Source organism: Anguilla rostrata, chromosome 10 (genome assembly GCF_018555375.3).
Source record: "Anguilla rostrata isolate EN2019 chromosome 10, ASM1855537v3, whole genome shotgun sequence".
Taxonomy (NCBI): domain Eukaryota; kingdom Metazoa; phylum Chordata; class Actinopteri; order Anguilliformes; family Anguillidae; genus Anguilla; species Anguilla rostrata.
Window position 1 is genome coordinate 25,722,868 of NC_057942.1, and position 18,394 is coordinate 25,741,261.

Here is an 18,394-nt window from a genome sequence, read left to right on the forward strand (position 1 = left end):
ACAGCCAGAAGCGCAGTCTCTGTTAAGTGCCCGGATCGGAAGCCAGACTGGTGAGGGTCTAGCAGGTTGCTCTGATGGAGAAAAGAAGTTAGTTGTTTAAGCACTGCTCGCTCAAGGGTTTTGGACAGAAAAAGTAGAAGCGATATAGGTCGATAATTCATTAAATCAGAGGGGTCTGAGGTGGGTTTCTTCAGGAGTGGGGGGGAACATGAGGGAACATGACCAGAGGCAAGAGAGGAATTAACAATGGAGGACAGATAGGGAAAGATCTCGCTGGAAATGGATTGTAAGCTGGTAGATGGGATGGGGTCAAGTGGACAGGTAGTTGCACGATGAGAAGTGATGAGTTGTAGTACATCGGAGTCCTCGAGCATCTCAAAGGAGGTCAGTGTGGCTGTGGGTTTGTCCCGGGGGGTTGGGGGGCTCACTGGATGGGCAAAGGAGTTCCGGATTGTAGCCACCTTTCCTTCAATGGCGGCCAGAAAGTCATCTGTGGAAAGGGAAGAGGGGTGGAGGAGGAATGAGGAGGGAAGAGAATGTGGAGAATAGTTTGTGGGTTAGAGACACATGCACTGGTCTTAGATTGGAAAAATGAGGCTTTAGCTAATGTGAAGGCAGATATGAAAGTCGCCAACAGGGTATGATCTGTGGTTAGGTCATCAGAGGATCGGGATTTCCTCCACTTCCTCTCTGCAGCCCACAGTGATGTTCTGCTGGAGCGTAGTGACTCAGTCAGCCATGGGCAGGGGGGTGAAGAGCTTGCTGGTTTGGAGACAAGAGGACAAAGTGAGTCGAGGGACTAGGAGAGGCAGGAGTTGAAGGTGGCGGTAGCAAGATCAACTGGCAGGTTAGAGAAAGAAGCAGGAGGGGGAAGTGTAGAGAGAGCAGTGGAGATGAGGGAGGATTGTGACAGAGTAGGGAGATTTCTCTTGAAAGTTACTGTGGGTGAGCTGTTGAATGAATTGTGGGGGAGTAAGTAGGAGAAGGAGAAAAAAAGAAAGAAGTGGTCTGAGACATGGAGGGGCGTCACCGTGAGTTGGGGAATGAAGCAGCTTCTGGCGAATACAAGGTCTAGTTGGTTACCTGGGGGTGTGCAAGAAGGAGTATCCCGCAGACGGTTCAGCTGGGGTGGCGGAGTTGTCGGGAGTGATCCATGTTTTTGTGAGAGCCAGGAAGTCAAGAGACTTCGTCTTGGCAAAGGCAGTAATGAAGTCAGCTTTCTGGACAGCTGACTGGCAGTTCCATAGTCCACCTGTGACAGTGAATTCCTGAGGTGTGGACAAGGGTGGGTAGATCAGGTTAGATAAGTTGCGCCTGCGGTGGATGGTCCATCTAGGGCGAAGCAACGTGCACAAGGGAATTGGGGTTATAAACATGACAAACTGATGACGAGGCAGCATCCGCTGGAGCTATAAATACGGGGGTGGCAATTACGTAATTGCATTGCTGTCATTAGGGCAGATGAGCAGCAGGTGAAGCTGCTCGAAATTAGCTAAACAATACCGGGCAATTTAACACCAACACCCATAAACAGTTTCACTAATGCGTAATTATGTTCATTAGTTTACCTAACAACAGAGAGTCAATTACGGAGATTCTGAGCTAACGCACAACTATGTTTGCTAACTAGCAACAGCTGAGACAAATTAAAGAGAGATTATCTAAATTAACACACAACTATGTTCTCTAACTAGCAGTAGCAGAAACAAATCAAGTAAAGATACGCTTATCTGAAACGTAGAGTAGAAGCGACGACACAATCAGATGCACACACAGATGCACATGCATCTGTGATCCGATCACTCAAACCACTTGTCGAGGTGGTCTGGGACGCATTTTACCACATATCTTTTGTAGTGTAAATGCGTCCTGATGCGTCCCTGACAAGGATGTAACAGGAAAATACGTCATCAATGCAATTTTTGTCTTGCCCTGCGCTCTTTTGCAAGTTGCAAATGACTTTGTCCTGCCAATCTCAACAGTAGGAATAGCCCATACGTTTATATTAGTTCTTGAAACATTTTTGTTTTCATAGCTAGCCCGTGCGAAACAAATCTGGCACTTGTCTGGCGACAGACTTTTGACCTAGCGGAAGTGATATAGGCAGTAACGAAATCTGAACACAAGTGGTCAGCTGGACACCTGGAGACGCATGATAGACACAGGTGTGAACGGCGATGTGTCTCGGCTGTCCGCTTGTGTTCGGATCACCTAAATGCATTTTAAAACCAAGTATAAACAGGGTCTATGTCAGCACCATTAACAAAGTCTGTTTTCCTTTGGGGCCGTAATAAGGGACACACTTCTGTAAACCATCATACAAACACTAACTCAAAATGTATTGTTTTAAGGTATCTTTGAAAATATTTTAAAGAAAAAAAAAACGTAAATATGCCTGTTTGCATAAGTATTCAACTGTGAAGTTTACACAGATGAAAAAACTTGACTTGTCCTACCAAGCACACTGTTGCCATACCATTGGCTTCTACATGTGAACCTTAAAGATAACTCAAAACTAGATGAAAATTCCAAGCTATTTAAGGATCATTGGTCAGGCTGTCAATCTGCAGGAGGTGTGAAAATGCAGACTAAAATACTATGATCCACAAGAAGGTTCATGTTTTCAAAGCGAACGCACAAATGTATAGGAAAACACACTCAAAACCAAGAAATTATGTCATGAACACATACAAAAAGCTGAAGCAAACCCAACAGTGGAAACATTCTGGAAGTCAAGTAACAGGCTAAGGCAGCGTTTTAGTGGCTCAAGAACAAAAAGGTGAATATCCTACAGTGGCCCAGCCAAAGTCCTGATCTAAAATCCATTGAGAATCTGTAGCACTATTTCAAAAATTCCATCGCACTGGAGGTTTGTGCTGGTGTAACGAGATAAATACAGCATCCCTAAAATTTATGTGTATGGGTTAATGCATATGTATTTTATGGCGTTCTGATGTTAGACTGTAAAAATATGGGTGGAGAGAAAGGAAGTGTATGTACAGTTGAGGGCAAAAGTTTACATACCCCTAGGCTAAAGATATTCAAACTCAGTTTTTCACAACTCCGCACATTTCCTGTTACCATGCATTTCTTTTGGCAAGTCAATTCTACTTTGTTTGCATCAGAGGTAATTTTAAAACAATCGATTAGAGACAGATTTATTTCAGCTTTAATTCACTATATCAGAATGCCAGTGGGCCAAAAGTTTACTGTCTCTTTAAACAGTCTGGAAGATTCCAGAAATTGATGTAATGACTTTTTAGAAGCTTCTGATTTGCCAATTAAGTGGCACCTGTGGCTGTATTTAAGGGCCTACCTTTAGAGCCACTGCCTTTTTGGCCTTAATACCTTGGGAAAATCCAAGCAACTCAGCCAAGACCTCTGAAAAAAAATTGTGGACCTCCACAAGTTCGGTTCCTCCTTAGGAGCAATTTCCAAACAACTGAAGGTACCATGAGCATCTGTAAAAAAATGCAAATATAAAAATTTTGGGACCACACAGTTCGGGAAGGAGGCACAAATTAACTCCCATGGCTGAACGAACTTTGGTCCGAAAGGTTCAACTGAACGCCAAGACAACAACAAAGGAACTGGTGAAGGAGTTGGAGACATTAGGGTCCAAAGTATCTACATCGACCATTAAGAGAATCCTACATCGCCATGGCCTGAAAGTGTCTTGCAAGGAAGAAGCCCCTACTCCAAGATCGGCATAAAAAAGCCAGAATTAAGTTTGCAGGTGATCACCAGGATGAAGACCTAGCCTGTTGGAGTAGTGTTCTCTGTTCAGATGAAACAAAAATTGAACTGTTTAGCCATAATGATCAGCGCAATGTATGGAGGAAGAAAGGTGAGGCTTTTAATCCAAAGACCACCATCCCAACTATGAAGCATGGGGGTGGCAGCATCATGTTGTGGGGGTGTTTTGCTGAAAAAGGGACTGGTGCACTTCAGAAAATAGATGGCATCATGAGGAAGGAGGATTATCTAGAAATACTAAAGCAACACCAAGACATCAGCTAGAAAGTTAAAACTTGGTCGCAACTGGGTCTTCAAGCAGGACAATGAACCTAAGCATACCTCCAAAGTTGTAACAAAATGACTTAAAGACAACAAAGTGAATGTATTGTAGCAGCCATCACAAAGCCCTGACCTGAATCCCATCGAACATTTATGGACTGAAGTGGAAAAACATGTTTGAGCTAGGAGGCCCACAAACCTGACTGAGTTACACCAGTTCTGTCAGGAGGAATGGGCAAAAATTTAAGTGTTAGAGTTAAAATAAAAATACCTATTAGAAAATTAAGTGTATCATTTGTAATTCAGAAAAATTTAACATTCAATGGATCTGAATACTTGACATTGTATGCTTAATTTCTGACCCAAAGTTAAGTGTTCACACTACACAAGATTTGTGTATAAAAATCAATAACAGTATTTTCCATGGTGACATGAGGTGTTTAGCAATGCCTTTTTCTACTTGATCAATGTATGGAGGATTGCGATCACTATAACGCCAAGTATTTGTGTGGCAGTCCTTGGGGATGACATGGCCTCTGGAGAAGGCATTTCAACGGCTCACATGTCGTGATCCACAGCGATTCTGGACATCAGGACAGTGGATGACTGAGCGGAAAGGGGGCTCGGATGTGGGTATGGTCCTTTCTGTGCTGTCAGTCTTTGAAGTTTTGATTAGGTTCATGGCAGTATTCTGTGGGGCATGTCTGTTGAAATACATTAAACATTTTCTGCTCTGTCTGAATTATATGGCTTGGCTGTTGCTAGAACCAAATAATTTAATGATGAAAAAATAACCTTGATTTTCTTTTTCCATTTTCTGAACCCTTTCACCCTAAGTTGGAGTACTCGCTATACATTGACCCATTATTTGTTGTTTTGCCCTAAAATTGGGAAGTCTTTGAGGACCTTTTTTGGTTTACATCGAATCAGTCCCTGCACTTTCGTTATGTCATCCCATTTCATGCAACCAAATAGTGCTAATATTTTTCTTTTTTTGGCACATCAAGGCAATCTCGGCAGGACCTCATGATAATATGATGGTGGGTGCTGTGCATCTGTGCCTCCATCTCGCACCCATGCTTACTTTTCTTAGTTCTGTCAGAAAGTGTATGTGACAATTTTCTGTGCTTTGTTTTATAATACAGTACTGTATCACTTTCAGTAACATTGCTGAATGAGTGACAAATGCAGATCAATTGTTAAGAATGCACCAATACCCAAGAGAAAGTGATCCAGTGTAAGCATAATGTTGTTTACTGTGCCAGAACCTAGAATAGGCTGCAGAAACATAATAAAAATATGTGTTTGTGATGAAGAATGCAGTACAAAAAAAATGCAGTAAAACAGCTGGACGTATGGGCTTGTGTGTGCATGCATGGTCCAAAATTGACATGCCATGTGCCAAATGCTGGTAAATATTCTCTCTGGCGGGTGAATCATGGAGGCCCAACCTCTGGCATGTAAAAAAAAAAATGAAACGTACATTCTAATTTTTAGGTAAAATTGCCATGCTTTGGTTTGAGGAAAAGAAACAGAGACGCGCAATCGCTTAGTCCTCTTGAGACACTGTAGCTTGTAATTTTGTGTGCATGAACAGCTGGTGTAAGTACTCCTGCTGCTGCACCCAATTTACAGTTCCGGTGTCATTGTGTTGTATTTATCCTTTATTGGATACAACACTATCACCTGTGACACATACACATTGAATGACCACATTCTCTTCAGATGGTAAGATGAAAAAACACTGGGCCAAGTTACTTGAAATAATTTAGGAAACATTGGGTAGCAGCATTGCTTTGGGATATGGCATGTAACTTGTAATTTTTACATCAGTACTTTTAGTGGCAGGCCTAGATTTGGTAAATCTTAATGAGTTGTAGTTAATGATTTGTATGTGTGAGTAACGCATTTTTTTGTGTGTTGAAGACGTGTTTTTCTTCAGGTGTGCTAATTCACGTAGGACTAGCCTGCTGGCTAAAGAAGCACTGCAAGCTGGGTATGTAGCTATCACTAGCTAAGTGGTCACCTAGACCGCTTCTAGCAATAACCGAAGCGTAGAAGAATCTCCTCTGTGTATTAAAAGCAATAGGTTAGCATCAGGATTAAATAAACCCAACATTTACAATAATGATTGAATCAGAATTTAACATCGCTTTAGCATTTAGCCAGCTATGTATATTTATCTTACATTAGCTATCAAAATCACAACTGCTGTGTATGTAGCTAGCTAGGTAGTTAGCTCTACCTAACTAGATATTTCCCAAGCTCATATCCTAACTGGCATTTTAGCAGTTGGCTAATTATATGTACCCTATGTACTTACATCTTTAAGGAACATTTAATTTACTGTGTATTAACCATATTTAACATGCGTTAAACACTTCACTAGGTTTGAATGTGTATCTGCCTAGCTAGCTCATGTTAACTATGTAGTGTAATTCATAACCGCTAGCTAGCTAGCTAGTTAGGTAGCCTTCTTAGCTACTATTTATTAGCTACATTTAGAGTTCAAAGGCTAGCGAGGCTACTAAGTAAACTAATCTACCGGTAACTATACATATGCAAGCGCAAAATAAACTTTCACAGTACATAGTCATGTGATAACATTGTATCCAGTGCAGGTGAAGTTTGGGGGTGTGATGACTTGGGGGTAGGGAGGCCAGAGTATGAGATTTTGGGGCTCCAGTGGTGCTCTGTTTGTCAGGGAGTGAGGATGACAGGGATTATAAACAGCCAGGGGTTGTTTTTTTGTTCCACCTCACACAGGACTTCCTAGCACTTCTGAGAGGATGGTGTGATTTCCTGACGAGCCATTTTCCTATCAGTTCCCTGCTTGGCGGATTCCCTGACACAGTTTGAGGACCAGTGTTGTTGGGGGTAGTGTCCTGGACAATATCCCAGCCCATCAACTCCTCCTCTCTCCACTCCAATGGTCACTGCACATATTGGTTTTAATGGCAATAAATCCCTCTCTTCCTTTGCATTTGGAGCCATGGGGGGATTTGCTATGCTGTCTGTATGGGACTTTGTAACCAAGCCCACAGAGCTGTCCCATTCTCCCTGCACTTCCCCGCTTAGGTTGCCAAAATCCGGAGAGCCAGTGATGTGATGTGATGTCTTTCGCAGAGGTGAAGCTGCAAATCTCTTTCTTGGCCAGGTATTGGTCCTAAGTGGTTCTTGAAGCTCACTTCCTTGTCTCATTGAGAGACGTTGCCCACTAGCGCCAGTGTGATTGGCTCCAGTATAGGTGTTTCTGCCACCCATGTTAATGTAAGACAATGGTAACAATACAGTCAAAATACAGTCAGTCATTTTTTTCCACAAGAAAAAATAGTCATAATAGGTGTTTTTTCTTCGTCTAATGTCTCTCAATATGCAGATTTGTAAATGGTAAATGGTAAATGGACTGCATTTATATAGCGCTTTTATCCAAAGCACTTTACAATTGATGCCTCTCATTCGCCAGAGCAGTTAGGGGTTAGGTGTCTTGCTCAAAGACACTTCGACACGCCCAGGGTGGGGTTTGAACCGGCAACCCTCCGACTGCCCTCCGACTGCCAGACAATCGCTCTTACCTCCTGAGCTATGTCGCCCCCGATTTGTCAAGTTATTGTGCTATTTGGACAAGCCAGCAATAATTTGTGGATGAATGTGGGACAGTTTGCATCACTCCCGAGTCACTGTATCTCACGCGCTTAGTGGATGACAGAACTTCATGTCCCTACTGCGCAGTCTCTGGCTCCAGTTAGTACAACATGGTGGCGCCCAAGAACTGCACTTCCCGGACTTCAAAATGCTTTTGACCAAGCCCATGGAGGGTCAATGAGTGACATCACAGCAACTTTGTCCATATTTTTCTACTGTTTATGGTTGTTCCCCATGTTGTGCAACCAGAAACGGACCTTTGCTGGATCACTGGCCTCCATCTCTATAGGTGTCTATGATGTTCTGGAAAAACTGCTGCGCTAGCATTTCCATAGCAGGAGCCCATGTGAGGAAAGGGGGCTGTCTCGGTCTCTCCACTTTTGTGCCTGCATGCATTGGGGTCCATTTTTAATGCTAAAGGGGGTGTTTGTGGAGGTATTTCCTCAGTATGTTGGCTACAGAAAAACTCAAACATTTGGTTATTGTAGCCACTATACCCATGGGCAAGGGAACACAGTATTATATACTGTTCTTTATTGAGGCCATTTGAGGACTCCAGTAGTTCCTCGAGGCTTGGGTAGCTCTGAAGAAAGGACTCCCATTCTCCCTCAAAGTAAAACACTCCATGCAAACCTCCCCTGTCGGTTTTGGATTAGCAGCTAAGGATAGCACCTCCCTCATTTCTCTCCTCTGTGACTGCTCAATGCTAATTTGTAACTTAATTTTTTAAAATTATTATGAACAAATTGTACAACAGATATAGTTTACCACAGTTTGCTCAAAATCCTCTTTCAGTGGGAACCTCCAATATGTTGGTGAAGTGAGGATCAAGTGTAATGTTACATTTTCTGAATCCAGAAGTTTTAACTGCTAACACCATTGCTTGATGTCCGGTCCTCTGAATATCGAATACAAGTGCATCAACAGTTAAAACCCCTCACTTATCCAACATGCAAAATAAATTTTGTCAATTTGATTTAAGTTGTCAGTTGATCAAAATCTTTCAGGTTCTAAAAACTGTGCTGTAGCAGTAGAAATGGTTGACAGGATGTTTGGATATGTAGCCAAAAAAATAAATGCAAGGAAGTTATACTTATCCAATACATTCGTTAGACCACACTTGGAGTATTGTGTGTAGTTCTGGGGGCTGGACTACAAGAAAGATGTAGTGGCTCTGGAAAAGGTTCAAATAAGAGCAACCAAATTAATTCCTGATATAAAAGATTAAAGCTATGAGGAAAGACTTAAGATGCTTAATCTCTTCAAGTTTAGTAAAAGGAGACTTAGGGATGATTTGATTGAGGCTTTTAAATTTATAAAGGGGATCAACAAAGTGAACTACAAGAGATTCTTCAGGTTGATTTCTGTTGGTAGAACAAAGGGACATACAGTAAATGGAAATTAGCAAAAGGTAAATTCCATACAGACATTAGGAAGAATGTTTTCACACAGAGAGCTGTCAATGTGTGGAATAGCCTGCTAGTAGAGGCACAAACTCTGGGGATTTTCAAGACTAGGCTTGATACGGTGTTAGATACTGCCTAGTCTGTCATCAGGACACTAGGTACAGATTAGTCAGGAAAATGGTGAACAATGTTGGGCAGATTGGCCTGTGGTCATCATTATATAATGTAATGTTAAAACAATCTGAAACGTTAGTCCTAGCTAGCCATATCAAAGCAGTTGGACAGTTAGCTAGCTAGTTAGTCTAGTTAGTTTGACATGTGTCGTCATGAAGATCCTAGCTACTGAAAACATAACATTAGGCACCCCAGCTGTAATTAGCTGTCTAGCTAACAAATAGCAAAGACTATACGATACATAACATTAATAGAACAGGCTAGGGAACTAGGGCTGTCTGGGTAGTGTAGAGGTAAAGTGTAAAAGCACTCGCCCACCACAGAGACCTGGGTTCAATCCCCGGCAGCGGTACTTCCGGCTTGGTCAGACACTCCTACGAACATGCTTGGCTGTGTTCGCGGGTGGGAATTTGGCGAATCCTACTGGTTGGTCGGGGCGCCTGTTCAGCAGGGACGGGATCTGGTGTGAACCTCCGCACGCGTTACGCTCTCCCAGTGAAACTCCTCGCTGTCAGGTGAAAAGAAGCCCCCTTAGTTTGGGGCTTTATTGTGTGGAGATGTGAAGTTGTTAATGAATTCTGTCTGTTGAAATGGGGTCAGAATGTACCGACATTAATGTTTTTAAGGGCTGAGAGTCTGTGGCTGTTGCGGTTATTTCTGTGGGGAACCCTGAAAAGTGCCAAACTCTCGGTGCTGTATAGGTATGGGGCATGCCGCCCTGCAAAGGTGTAACTTGGCGGGATGACTTACCTGCCGTACCAATCAGACACAAATTACCTGCTTGCCACTTCAGTGTGTGACAAGGGAAGGGAATGCGTTTGTTCGTTTTCTCCGCAATCACGTCATTTTGTTCTTAGGACTTCGCCGAACTTCGTTTCTGCAAGAAGTATGCTGCCCGCTTAAGTTTTCCGTGATTTACACCGACCTAGCTGCTCTCTCTTGGGCGCTTTACTGGATTTGACACATTATCACAAACTGAGTGCTGATCACTTTGTACAATCAGTAACTGGCTGTTCCTACTGTCAGCATGCCTATCTGCAGCTGCTGCCTGCCTTTGACACCGTCACTGGACATAAATGTCTCCCATTGTCCTCATCTAATGTTCGTTTTGAATTTTAGAACGAAAAATTGGAGAAGCTAGCCTGATTTTGTAAGTTAGAATTGTGTCTTCCCATGTTGAGTCTATGGACATTTTGGCATCCAAACAAGTTTTAAGGTCTCATTCAAATTTAATGTAAATATAAAAAGCATGCATGTCTCAATGGTGAGTCCATGGCGATTGTAGTCCACCCAAATTAAATGGCACTGAGATTTGTTTTGAAACAGCAGAACAGCAGAGGTACTGAATTTCAAAAATTGGTGTTTTTTACAATATATTTGTACCTTGCTCAGTGTATTTAGCTATGGGAAACTAGGATACTTCATCTAACCATTCTTCTAAAGGGAATGTGGAGAACATCCTGAATGGCCAGTGTATGCTCATACCATTGCTGTTCATTCAGGTCATTGCAAACTGCCTTGATACACCATGTGCTGACTTGCACCACTTGCATTAGTGTCTTTGAAATGCCAAAATTAAGTTTCCACTAGCGCCTGCCAACTGCCTTTAAGAAAAAGTCAGTTTTATGGTGATCATCAAAAGCCAGCTATCAAAATTTCAATTTTAAATAAACTTTGAACTTCTAAATAAATGTAAATAAACATTGCAATTGTGTCAGTGTTTAAAAAAAAAATTGAATTGTCATGTTTTAGACCTATACTCATGTTTCCAGTGTGTTTTAATACTGTACGGTTTAGGCATGCATGGACAGGGCGCTTATCCTGTTCATGGTGGTATACAGCCATGCAGCCAAATTTCCATACAAAGAAGAAAATGTATAATTTCCTGCCTTCAGGTGATTTACTCCTCATCCCACAGAACTGCCACATCCCACAGCCAGGGCCCTTTTTCAAATGACTGCCGTAATTACTTTTGCCCTCTTCAGCTAACGGGACGGAGACAGTTGCCTTACCCCAGGCTGACGGGACCTACAAATTGTATGGCTTCAAGTGGTTCACTTCTGCCACAGATGCAGACATGACCCTCACACTGGGGCGGGAGCTAGATGAAGAAGGATTCCCCAAGCAGGTTGTGTCCATAGTCTGACCACTTGAGGCCTCATTCATAAAATTTTTATACACATTGGTTTGATTGTAAATCATAACTTCACCAAAATCAGATCCTAAAAAACCTTGAACTTGATGTGTAATTGTGTGCACCTCTAAGAAAGATCTAGACCATGCATACAAATTGTACTTTGTGGCGGGCAGTTGTACCGGTCCAGAGGTACAGTAATAAAAAGCCAGCAATACTCCTAATATAGGCTTATCCTGATGTATTATAATGTAAGTGACCAACACAAGAGAAGGACAATGTAGGCACTGAACTGAAAAGTAAGAAAAGTGTTTGAAATGTGTAGCATGCGACAGCAAAATCAACTTTATAGGCCTGAAATACAAAAGATGGAGAATGTAGTATCACAATATGAGTGTGTTTTGGAGAACCACGACAACTGAGCATGGCCATTAAGTCAGTTGAGTAGCAATTTAAGTTATTCAGTCAAGATATTAGAGTGTTCATGGGGTGGCATCTTAAACTTGTGCAGGTTTCATTTTGTGAATATTTGATTTATAAATGAAACAAGTATGTGTGATTTTCTATTCTTTTGAAAACATCATGAGAACGCACATAGAACCGCATTTTGTTATGTGTGGTTTTCCCTTAGGGGAGCAAAGGTCTATCTCTGTTCTATGCAGAGGTGCGGGATGAGCAGGGGAATCTGAATGGCATTGAGGTCCAGCGGCTGAAGGACAAACTGGGGACGAGGCAGGTGCCCACAGCAGAGCTGCTGTTGGATGGCCTCCCTGCGCATAGGGTGAGCTTTACAATTTTGTTAACTATCATGCAAAACCTGAGTGAAATTTTAGGCTGAATACAAGCTTGGTGCTGATGCGCAGTGCCAAATGTAGTTTTTAAACCAGCACTACTGAGTGTTTTTCTTTCTTTTTTAAAACAAGCATTTAACAAAAGTGATTCACTGTGTATTCAAAGCCAGTGTACTGTCTTGTACATTTACTCTTATTGTACATAACAGCCTTCGTAGTCTGGAATGTCAGAAAAACTTAATTTCATGCTGGTTCTTTTTTTTCCCTAGATCTCAAGTGAAGGGAGGGGTGTGGCCTCAATCTCCAGCATGCTGACGATCACCCGCATCCACAACACAGTCTCTGCAGTGGCTGCTATGAGGAGGTACTGTATGACTAACAACCAACATTTCATGAATATTTTGAATACCTGAAATATAGTCAGGGCCATAAATATTTGGACATTGACAGAACTATTGTTATTTTAGCTGTCTACCATAGCATATTGGAGTTGAATTTAAATAATGAATATGGACTAAGTCTAAGTCAAAGTGCAGACCTTCAGCTTTCATTTGAAGGTATTTACATCCAAATTGTGTGAACGGTGTAGGAATTACAGCACTTTTTATATGTGGTCCCCCCCTTTTTAAGGGACCAAAGGTAATTGGACAATTGGCTGCTCAGCTGTTCCATGGCCAGGTGTGTGTTATTCCCTCATTATTTCATTTAAAAGTAAGCAGATAAAAGGTCGAGAATTGATTTCAAGTGTGGCATTTGCATTTGAAATCTGTTGCTGTTAACTCTCAATATGAAGTCCAAAGATCTGTCACTGTCGGTGAAGCAAGCCATCATTAGGCTGGAAAAAAAAACAAAAAACCCATCAGAGAGATAGCAAAAACATTAGGTATGGCCAAATCAACTATTTGGTTCTTAAAAAGTAAGAATGCACTGGTGAGCTCGGGAACACCAGAAGGCCCGAAGACCACAGAAAACAACTGTGGTGGATGACAGAAGAATACTTTCCCTGGTGAAGAAAAACCCCTTCACAACAGTTGGCCAGACCAAGAACACCCTCCCGGAGGTAGGCGTATCTGTGTCAAAGTCAACAATCAAGAGAAGACTTCACCAGAGTAAATACAGAGGGTTTACCACAAGTTTACCACAAGTAAACCATTGGTAAGCCTCCTGTACAGTTCTGGAACAACATCCTATGGACAGATGAGACAAAGGTCAACTTGTACCAGAATGATGGGAAGAGAAGAGTATGGAGAAGGGAAGGAACTGCTCATTATCCAAAGCATACCACCTCATCTGTGAAGCATGGTGGAGGTAGTGTTATGGCGTGGGCATGTATGGCTGCCACTGGAACTGGTTCCCTTGTATTTATTGATGATGTGAATGCTGACAAAAACCAGCAGGATGAATTCTGAAGTGTATAGGGCTATATTATCTGCTCATATTCAGCCAAATGCTTCAAAACTCATTGGACGGCGCTTCACAGTGCAGATGGACAATGACCGAAGCATACTGCGAAAGCAACCCAAGACTTTTTTAAGGCAAGGAAGTGGAATGTTCTGCAATGGCCAAGTCAATCTTGAACTGAATCCGATTGAGCATGCATTTCACTTGCTGAAGGCAAAACGCCCCAAGAACAAGCAGGAACTGAAGACAGCTGCAGTAGAGGCCTGGCAGAGCATCACCAGGGAAGAAACCCAGTGTCTGGTGATGTCTATGGGTTCAAGACTTCAGGCAGTCATTGACTGCAAAGGATTTGCAAACAAGTATTAAAAATCACAATTTAATTTATGATTATGTTAGTTTGTCCAATTACTTTTGAGCCCCTAAAATTGGGGGGGGGGGGGGCGATGTATAGAAATGGTTGTAATTCCACTATTTTTTACAAAACCCTTAAATTAAAACCGAAAGGCTACACTTAAATCGCATCTTGATTGTTTAATTTCAAATCCATCCAAAATGATGAAAATTGTGTCACTGTCCAAATACTTATGGACCTGACTGTATAGCACTGTGAATACTGTGTGCAACACAGTAAAATAAAGTGTTTTCATAGCTAAAAGAGAAGGTGTATACTGAATAATTAGTATCATGTTTGTAAAGAAAAGAAGCTGCGGAATCATCATTGAAATTGAAATCTCTAGATTTTTATGTCATGTCGCATTACTTCATACTTTGTCATGCAGTGCTGATTGGACAGCCATACATTTATTGTCATGGATACGTGTTATTTCACCGAGCGCTGCCATATTTTCAGAAATGTAACTGTCAAACAAATTGTCAGGAGTTTGGCATATTGTTACCATGGAGACAATAGAACCCTCATCAGAGACTTTCACAGGAGTATAAATGCAAAAAGTTGTGCAACACTTTCGTTTTTGTCACACGACACTTGTCAAAATGGTCGTGCGACAAAGTATAAATCAGGCTTAAGGCTTCACTCACTCTTCTGTCAGGATCATTCAGCTGGGAAGGGAATATGCTGCAAAGCGCTTTGTCTTTGGGAAGTTCCTGAGGGACCATGCCCTTCATGTACAGACCATGGCTAGAATGGAGGTGAGCCCGTTCGGTCCAAAAACACAGTGCCTGTAGTACGCAAATTGACACCACCAGTCCACATCCAGTATCTGACATCTGTATGCCTTATGTATACTTAAAGTCCAGAGGTCTTTGGTATCATATCACTCAGAATGCAAGGGAAAGCCAAAGTGCCGTATTCCTGTCAGATAACTTGTGCTACCCATTTTTAGTCTGCAGGAACTTCATGTAAGGAACTTTTGAAGTGCATCAAACCATGCTTTTAAGGACCCAGGCCGTTTGGCTTTTTTCTTGCATTTGAAGTGTTCATTTACCACCTGATGAAGTATACTTTTCAAATTTATTATTCACAAAAAACTATTATAAGTGAAATGTGTACATTTGCTGAAAGGCTCAAAGATGGGAAATTAAATTTATCAGCCCTAACATCAGCCTGCTGCCCATCAACGTGTATCAGCACAGATCTTTGACAGCTGCCACAGCCCTGAATATGTCCACTCTTCAAACAACATGTAGTCACCACTGAGCTGATTGCTAAACCACGTAGCGCACGCCCCCTAGTGGTCAGAACACCAGTGTGCCTATGGGCTATATTTTAACGATCTAAGCACGCGGTCTAAAGCGTATTTAGGGCGTGTCTAAATCCACTTTTACTAGTTTAATGGCGGATAATCTGAGCGCAAAGTAAGACGCATGGTTCAAAGGGGTTGTACTTAGTCTCTTAGTTAATCATAGGTGTGTTTTGGGCGTAACACGAAATAAACCAATCAGTGTCATCTCCCATTCCCTTTAAAAGCCAGGTGTGCTTGCACTTTGGCAGATTGCTATTATAATGGCGGATTTGCCAAGTAGTAGGAAAGAACGCTTCTCTGCAGAGGAAATAACAGTAAAATACTGCGCCATTGAATTAAGACCAGGTTTTGTTGGTCAATCGCGCAATCGCTTTCTGCTGCCTCAAGTTAGCAATGTGCCAACAATGCCACACCTCATTTTAATACCAACACGTCCATAGGCGCTCAGATGGGCGCAAGTACATTTGCTATTTAAACAAAGAGGGCGCTGGACGGGAAAATGACAACTGCGTTGGTCTGAAACTAGCAAAGACACTTGCATTGCGTTTGGCACGGCTTTGCGCCGGGTGTAAGATAGAGCCCTATATTTCTAAATTCAGATATGCTGTTCTCCTGCAACCAAATTTTGAGTTTAAAACACGAACTCGGTGTTCTAGTTTTATTAGTAGACCATTCAGGACAACCATGCCGAATACGGAGTTTCACAGTACTACCATTGTTGCACTGGTTGTGCATTTACCAAGCACCTCCTCCTTCCAGTCTCATCTGTAACTACACTCCCCATGCATGACACAGTGGACAATAGTGTCGATCTGGTGGTCATACATGAAAGCATTCTTTTACCACTAAAAATGTGTATTCCGTTGTAGCAACGAGATAAAACCAACAATAGCCGAAGGTATGCCAGTACAGCTGTGAAAAATGCTGCTGAACACTGAAATGAGAACAAGAAACAAGAGAAATCTTTCAAAAATTATACTGTGTCATTCTACTGTCAATATCTGCAACTAAATATGGAATGAATGTACACTTTTACCAGTGGTTTATGCGTTTTAGAGATGTCCCTTTCAAGTCGGAGTGGTCATATATTGTCTTGGACAATCCGTTTGTGAAATGTGAGCATTTGTGACACCTGGGTACCTTCCAAAATAGTTGTGCGTAATACCACGTGTTGTTTACGGCATTGCCGCCCTTTTTAGTACAGTCTGGCTTGATTGACAATTCATTTATTCAGTAGGTGAGAGTGTAAGCTTTCTAACGATGTATAACATGTCTAATTCTTCTTTTGGAATAGTGTTTTATAGGCGCTGCACCTAACGAAACGTTGTCAACCATTTTTCATAATTTCTTGGAAAATACTATTATTATTGAGGACTTCTGGGCATAGCTAAGCCATATGTTTGCTGATAGACCTAGCTGACATTGTTTTCTGGAGGAAGAAAGAAGCGGACAGAACTGCATCATTGATTTACTGTCTCTGTCATTACTGAAAACAGATAAGATTTTGTCATTGCTATGTAAGTATTACTGCTCAAAATATTTCGTTTATATACGTTATTTTTAAAATTGAGTGTCTTTAAATATGTTAGTGGTATTTTATAGTGAGGATATATCACACTGTAATGTGAGCGTTTGTTGTTGTGTAGTAGTTTTTGTGATGCATGCAACAGTGATGACATGAGAGTTGGAACATTGCCAAAACGTGGTGGACTGTTGAAAATTGTTTTCATGTCGTCCCATCCCCATACATGAAAACATACGAAAGTACAGAGTATAGAAATACGTACAAGAGTTAATTATTACACATTTAGGTACTGTACAGCATTGTGTGACAATATTTTTGCATGATTTTCAAATCTGATATCAATGTTTCATCTTAAACCTTCCTAAGGTGCTCATTTATATGCTTTACAAAGGAGAAAAAGCATTATATTCCTTTTTGGAAAGATTTTGGATATGTTTCTGGACCCCTAGCTATTTTAGACCACTGTACTGACGGAAAGCTCTTAATTTCCACTTAAAAATGATGCAACAGTGAGTTTCGTGAGTCAAGACAGTTGATTTGTAGTGAAATACGTGAATATGTTGTGATTTACAGCAATGCATAAATTAGACATTTTGGGTAGATTTGGAGATGCTGGGTACACTGCTTAGTTTTTTCTTCATAGATCTTTAGTAGTTCTACACATCCACCCTTAGATTTTATGAACTTGTGATCAATATTTTTTTGATCCAGGACATGTATACTTTAACCTGCTGTATATATGCAATCTCTCACTGTTTCATTGCAAACTAAAAAAATCACTGTTTTACACTGGGGAGCTCACTTATAATAAAATACATTAAAAAAAGAAAAGAAAATGGGGCTGACAGAACCATTCTTGTTCTAGTGTATGGGTGGACCCTCATGGTGCAGGATTGAGACCAGACCATACCAGTGCTGACTGTGACCAGTAACCCTGCAGCATGATAATTGGCAGTAGTGTCACCCAGGGTTAAGGAACGTTTATCATTCTCTAGCAACCCACACTGGTCGATTGGGTGTCTGCAAGTCCACCTCTTAAGCTGCACATGAAGTGTTGTTCTGACTCATCTCTATATGAGTCTGACTTACAAGTTGTCATAACAGTGTTTCCGTTAGGTCTCAAATATATTTGTGCTGGTAGTCTGTGTGGGGTGCGGTGGGGGACAATGCCACGAAAAATGGTCTATTATATTATAAACCCCTTTGCGCAAGCCCCCTATAGTGGCCAGAATGCCAGATCGTGAAATAGCTCAACTCAGACATGCAGTTGTCCTGCAACCAAACTATGAGTGGATACAACAAACTTTGTGTTCTAGCTCCATTAGTAGACAACACATGACAACTCTGTCAGTTTCTAAGTGCCATAATTGTTGTGTAGTTCATCCATTTAACATGTGCCACCCGCCCAGTTTCATCTGCAACTAGCATGACACATTGGACAATAGTTTCAATCTGGGAGTTCATAAAAATATTATTTCACCACCAATTTGTATTCCATCATAGCCACCAAGAGCCCAAATGTATGCTAATACCACAGTGAAAAACACTGCTCACTGAATAGTGAAATAAACAAGATGAATTATTGTGTAATTGTACCA

At 41.5% G+C, this 18,394-nt stretch overlaps 1 protein-coding gene across 3 annotated transcripts in view; it reads left to right on the forward strand.

Annotated features, from left to right (window-relative positions):
• LOC135233091 (acyl-CoA dehydrogenase family member 11-like) overlaps nt 1–18,394 on the forward strand; it is an 87,539-nt gene that overhangs the window by 18,630 nt on the left and 50,515 nt on the right. For all 3 annotated transcript variants that reach the window (XM_064296274.1, XM_064296273.1, XM_064296275.1), the window contains exons 5-9: nt 4,533–4,650; nt 11,228–11,370; nt 12,008–12,157; nt 12,437–12,531; nt 14,618–14,717. In XM_064296274.1, the coding sequence (XP_064152344.1) occupies nt 4,533–4,650; nt 11,228–11,370; nt 12,008–12,157; nt 12,437–12,531; nt 14,618–14,717 (606 nt within the window). The remainder of the gene's footprint in view (nt 1–4,532; nt 4,651–11,227; nt 11,371–12,007; nt 12,158–12,436; nt 12,532–14,617; nt 14,718–18,394) is intronic.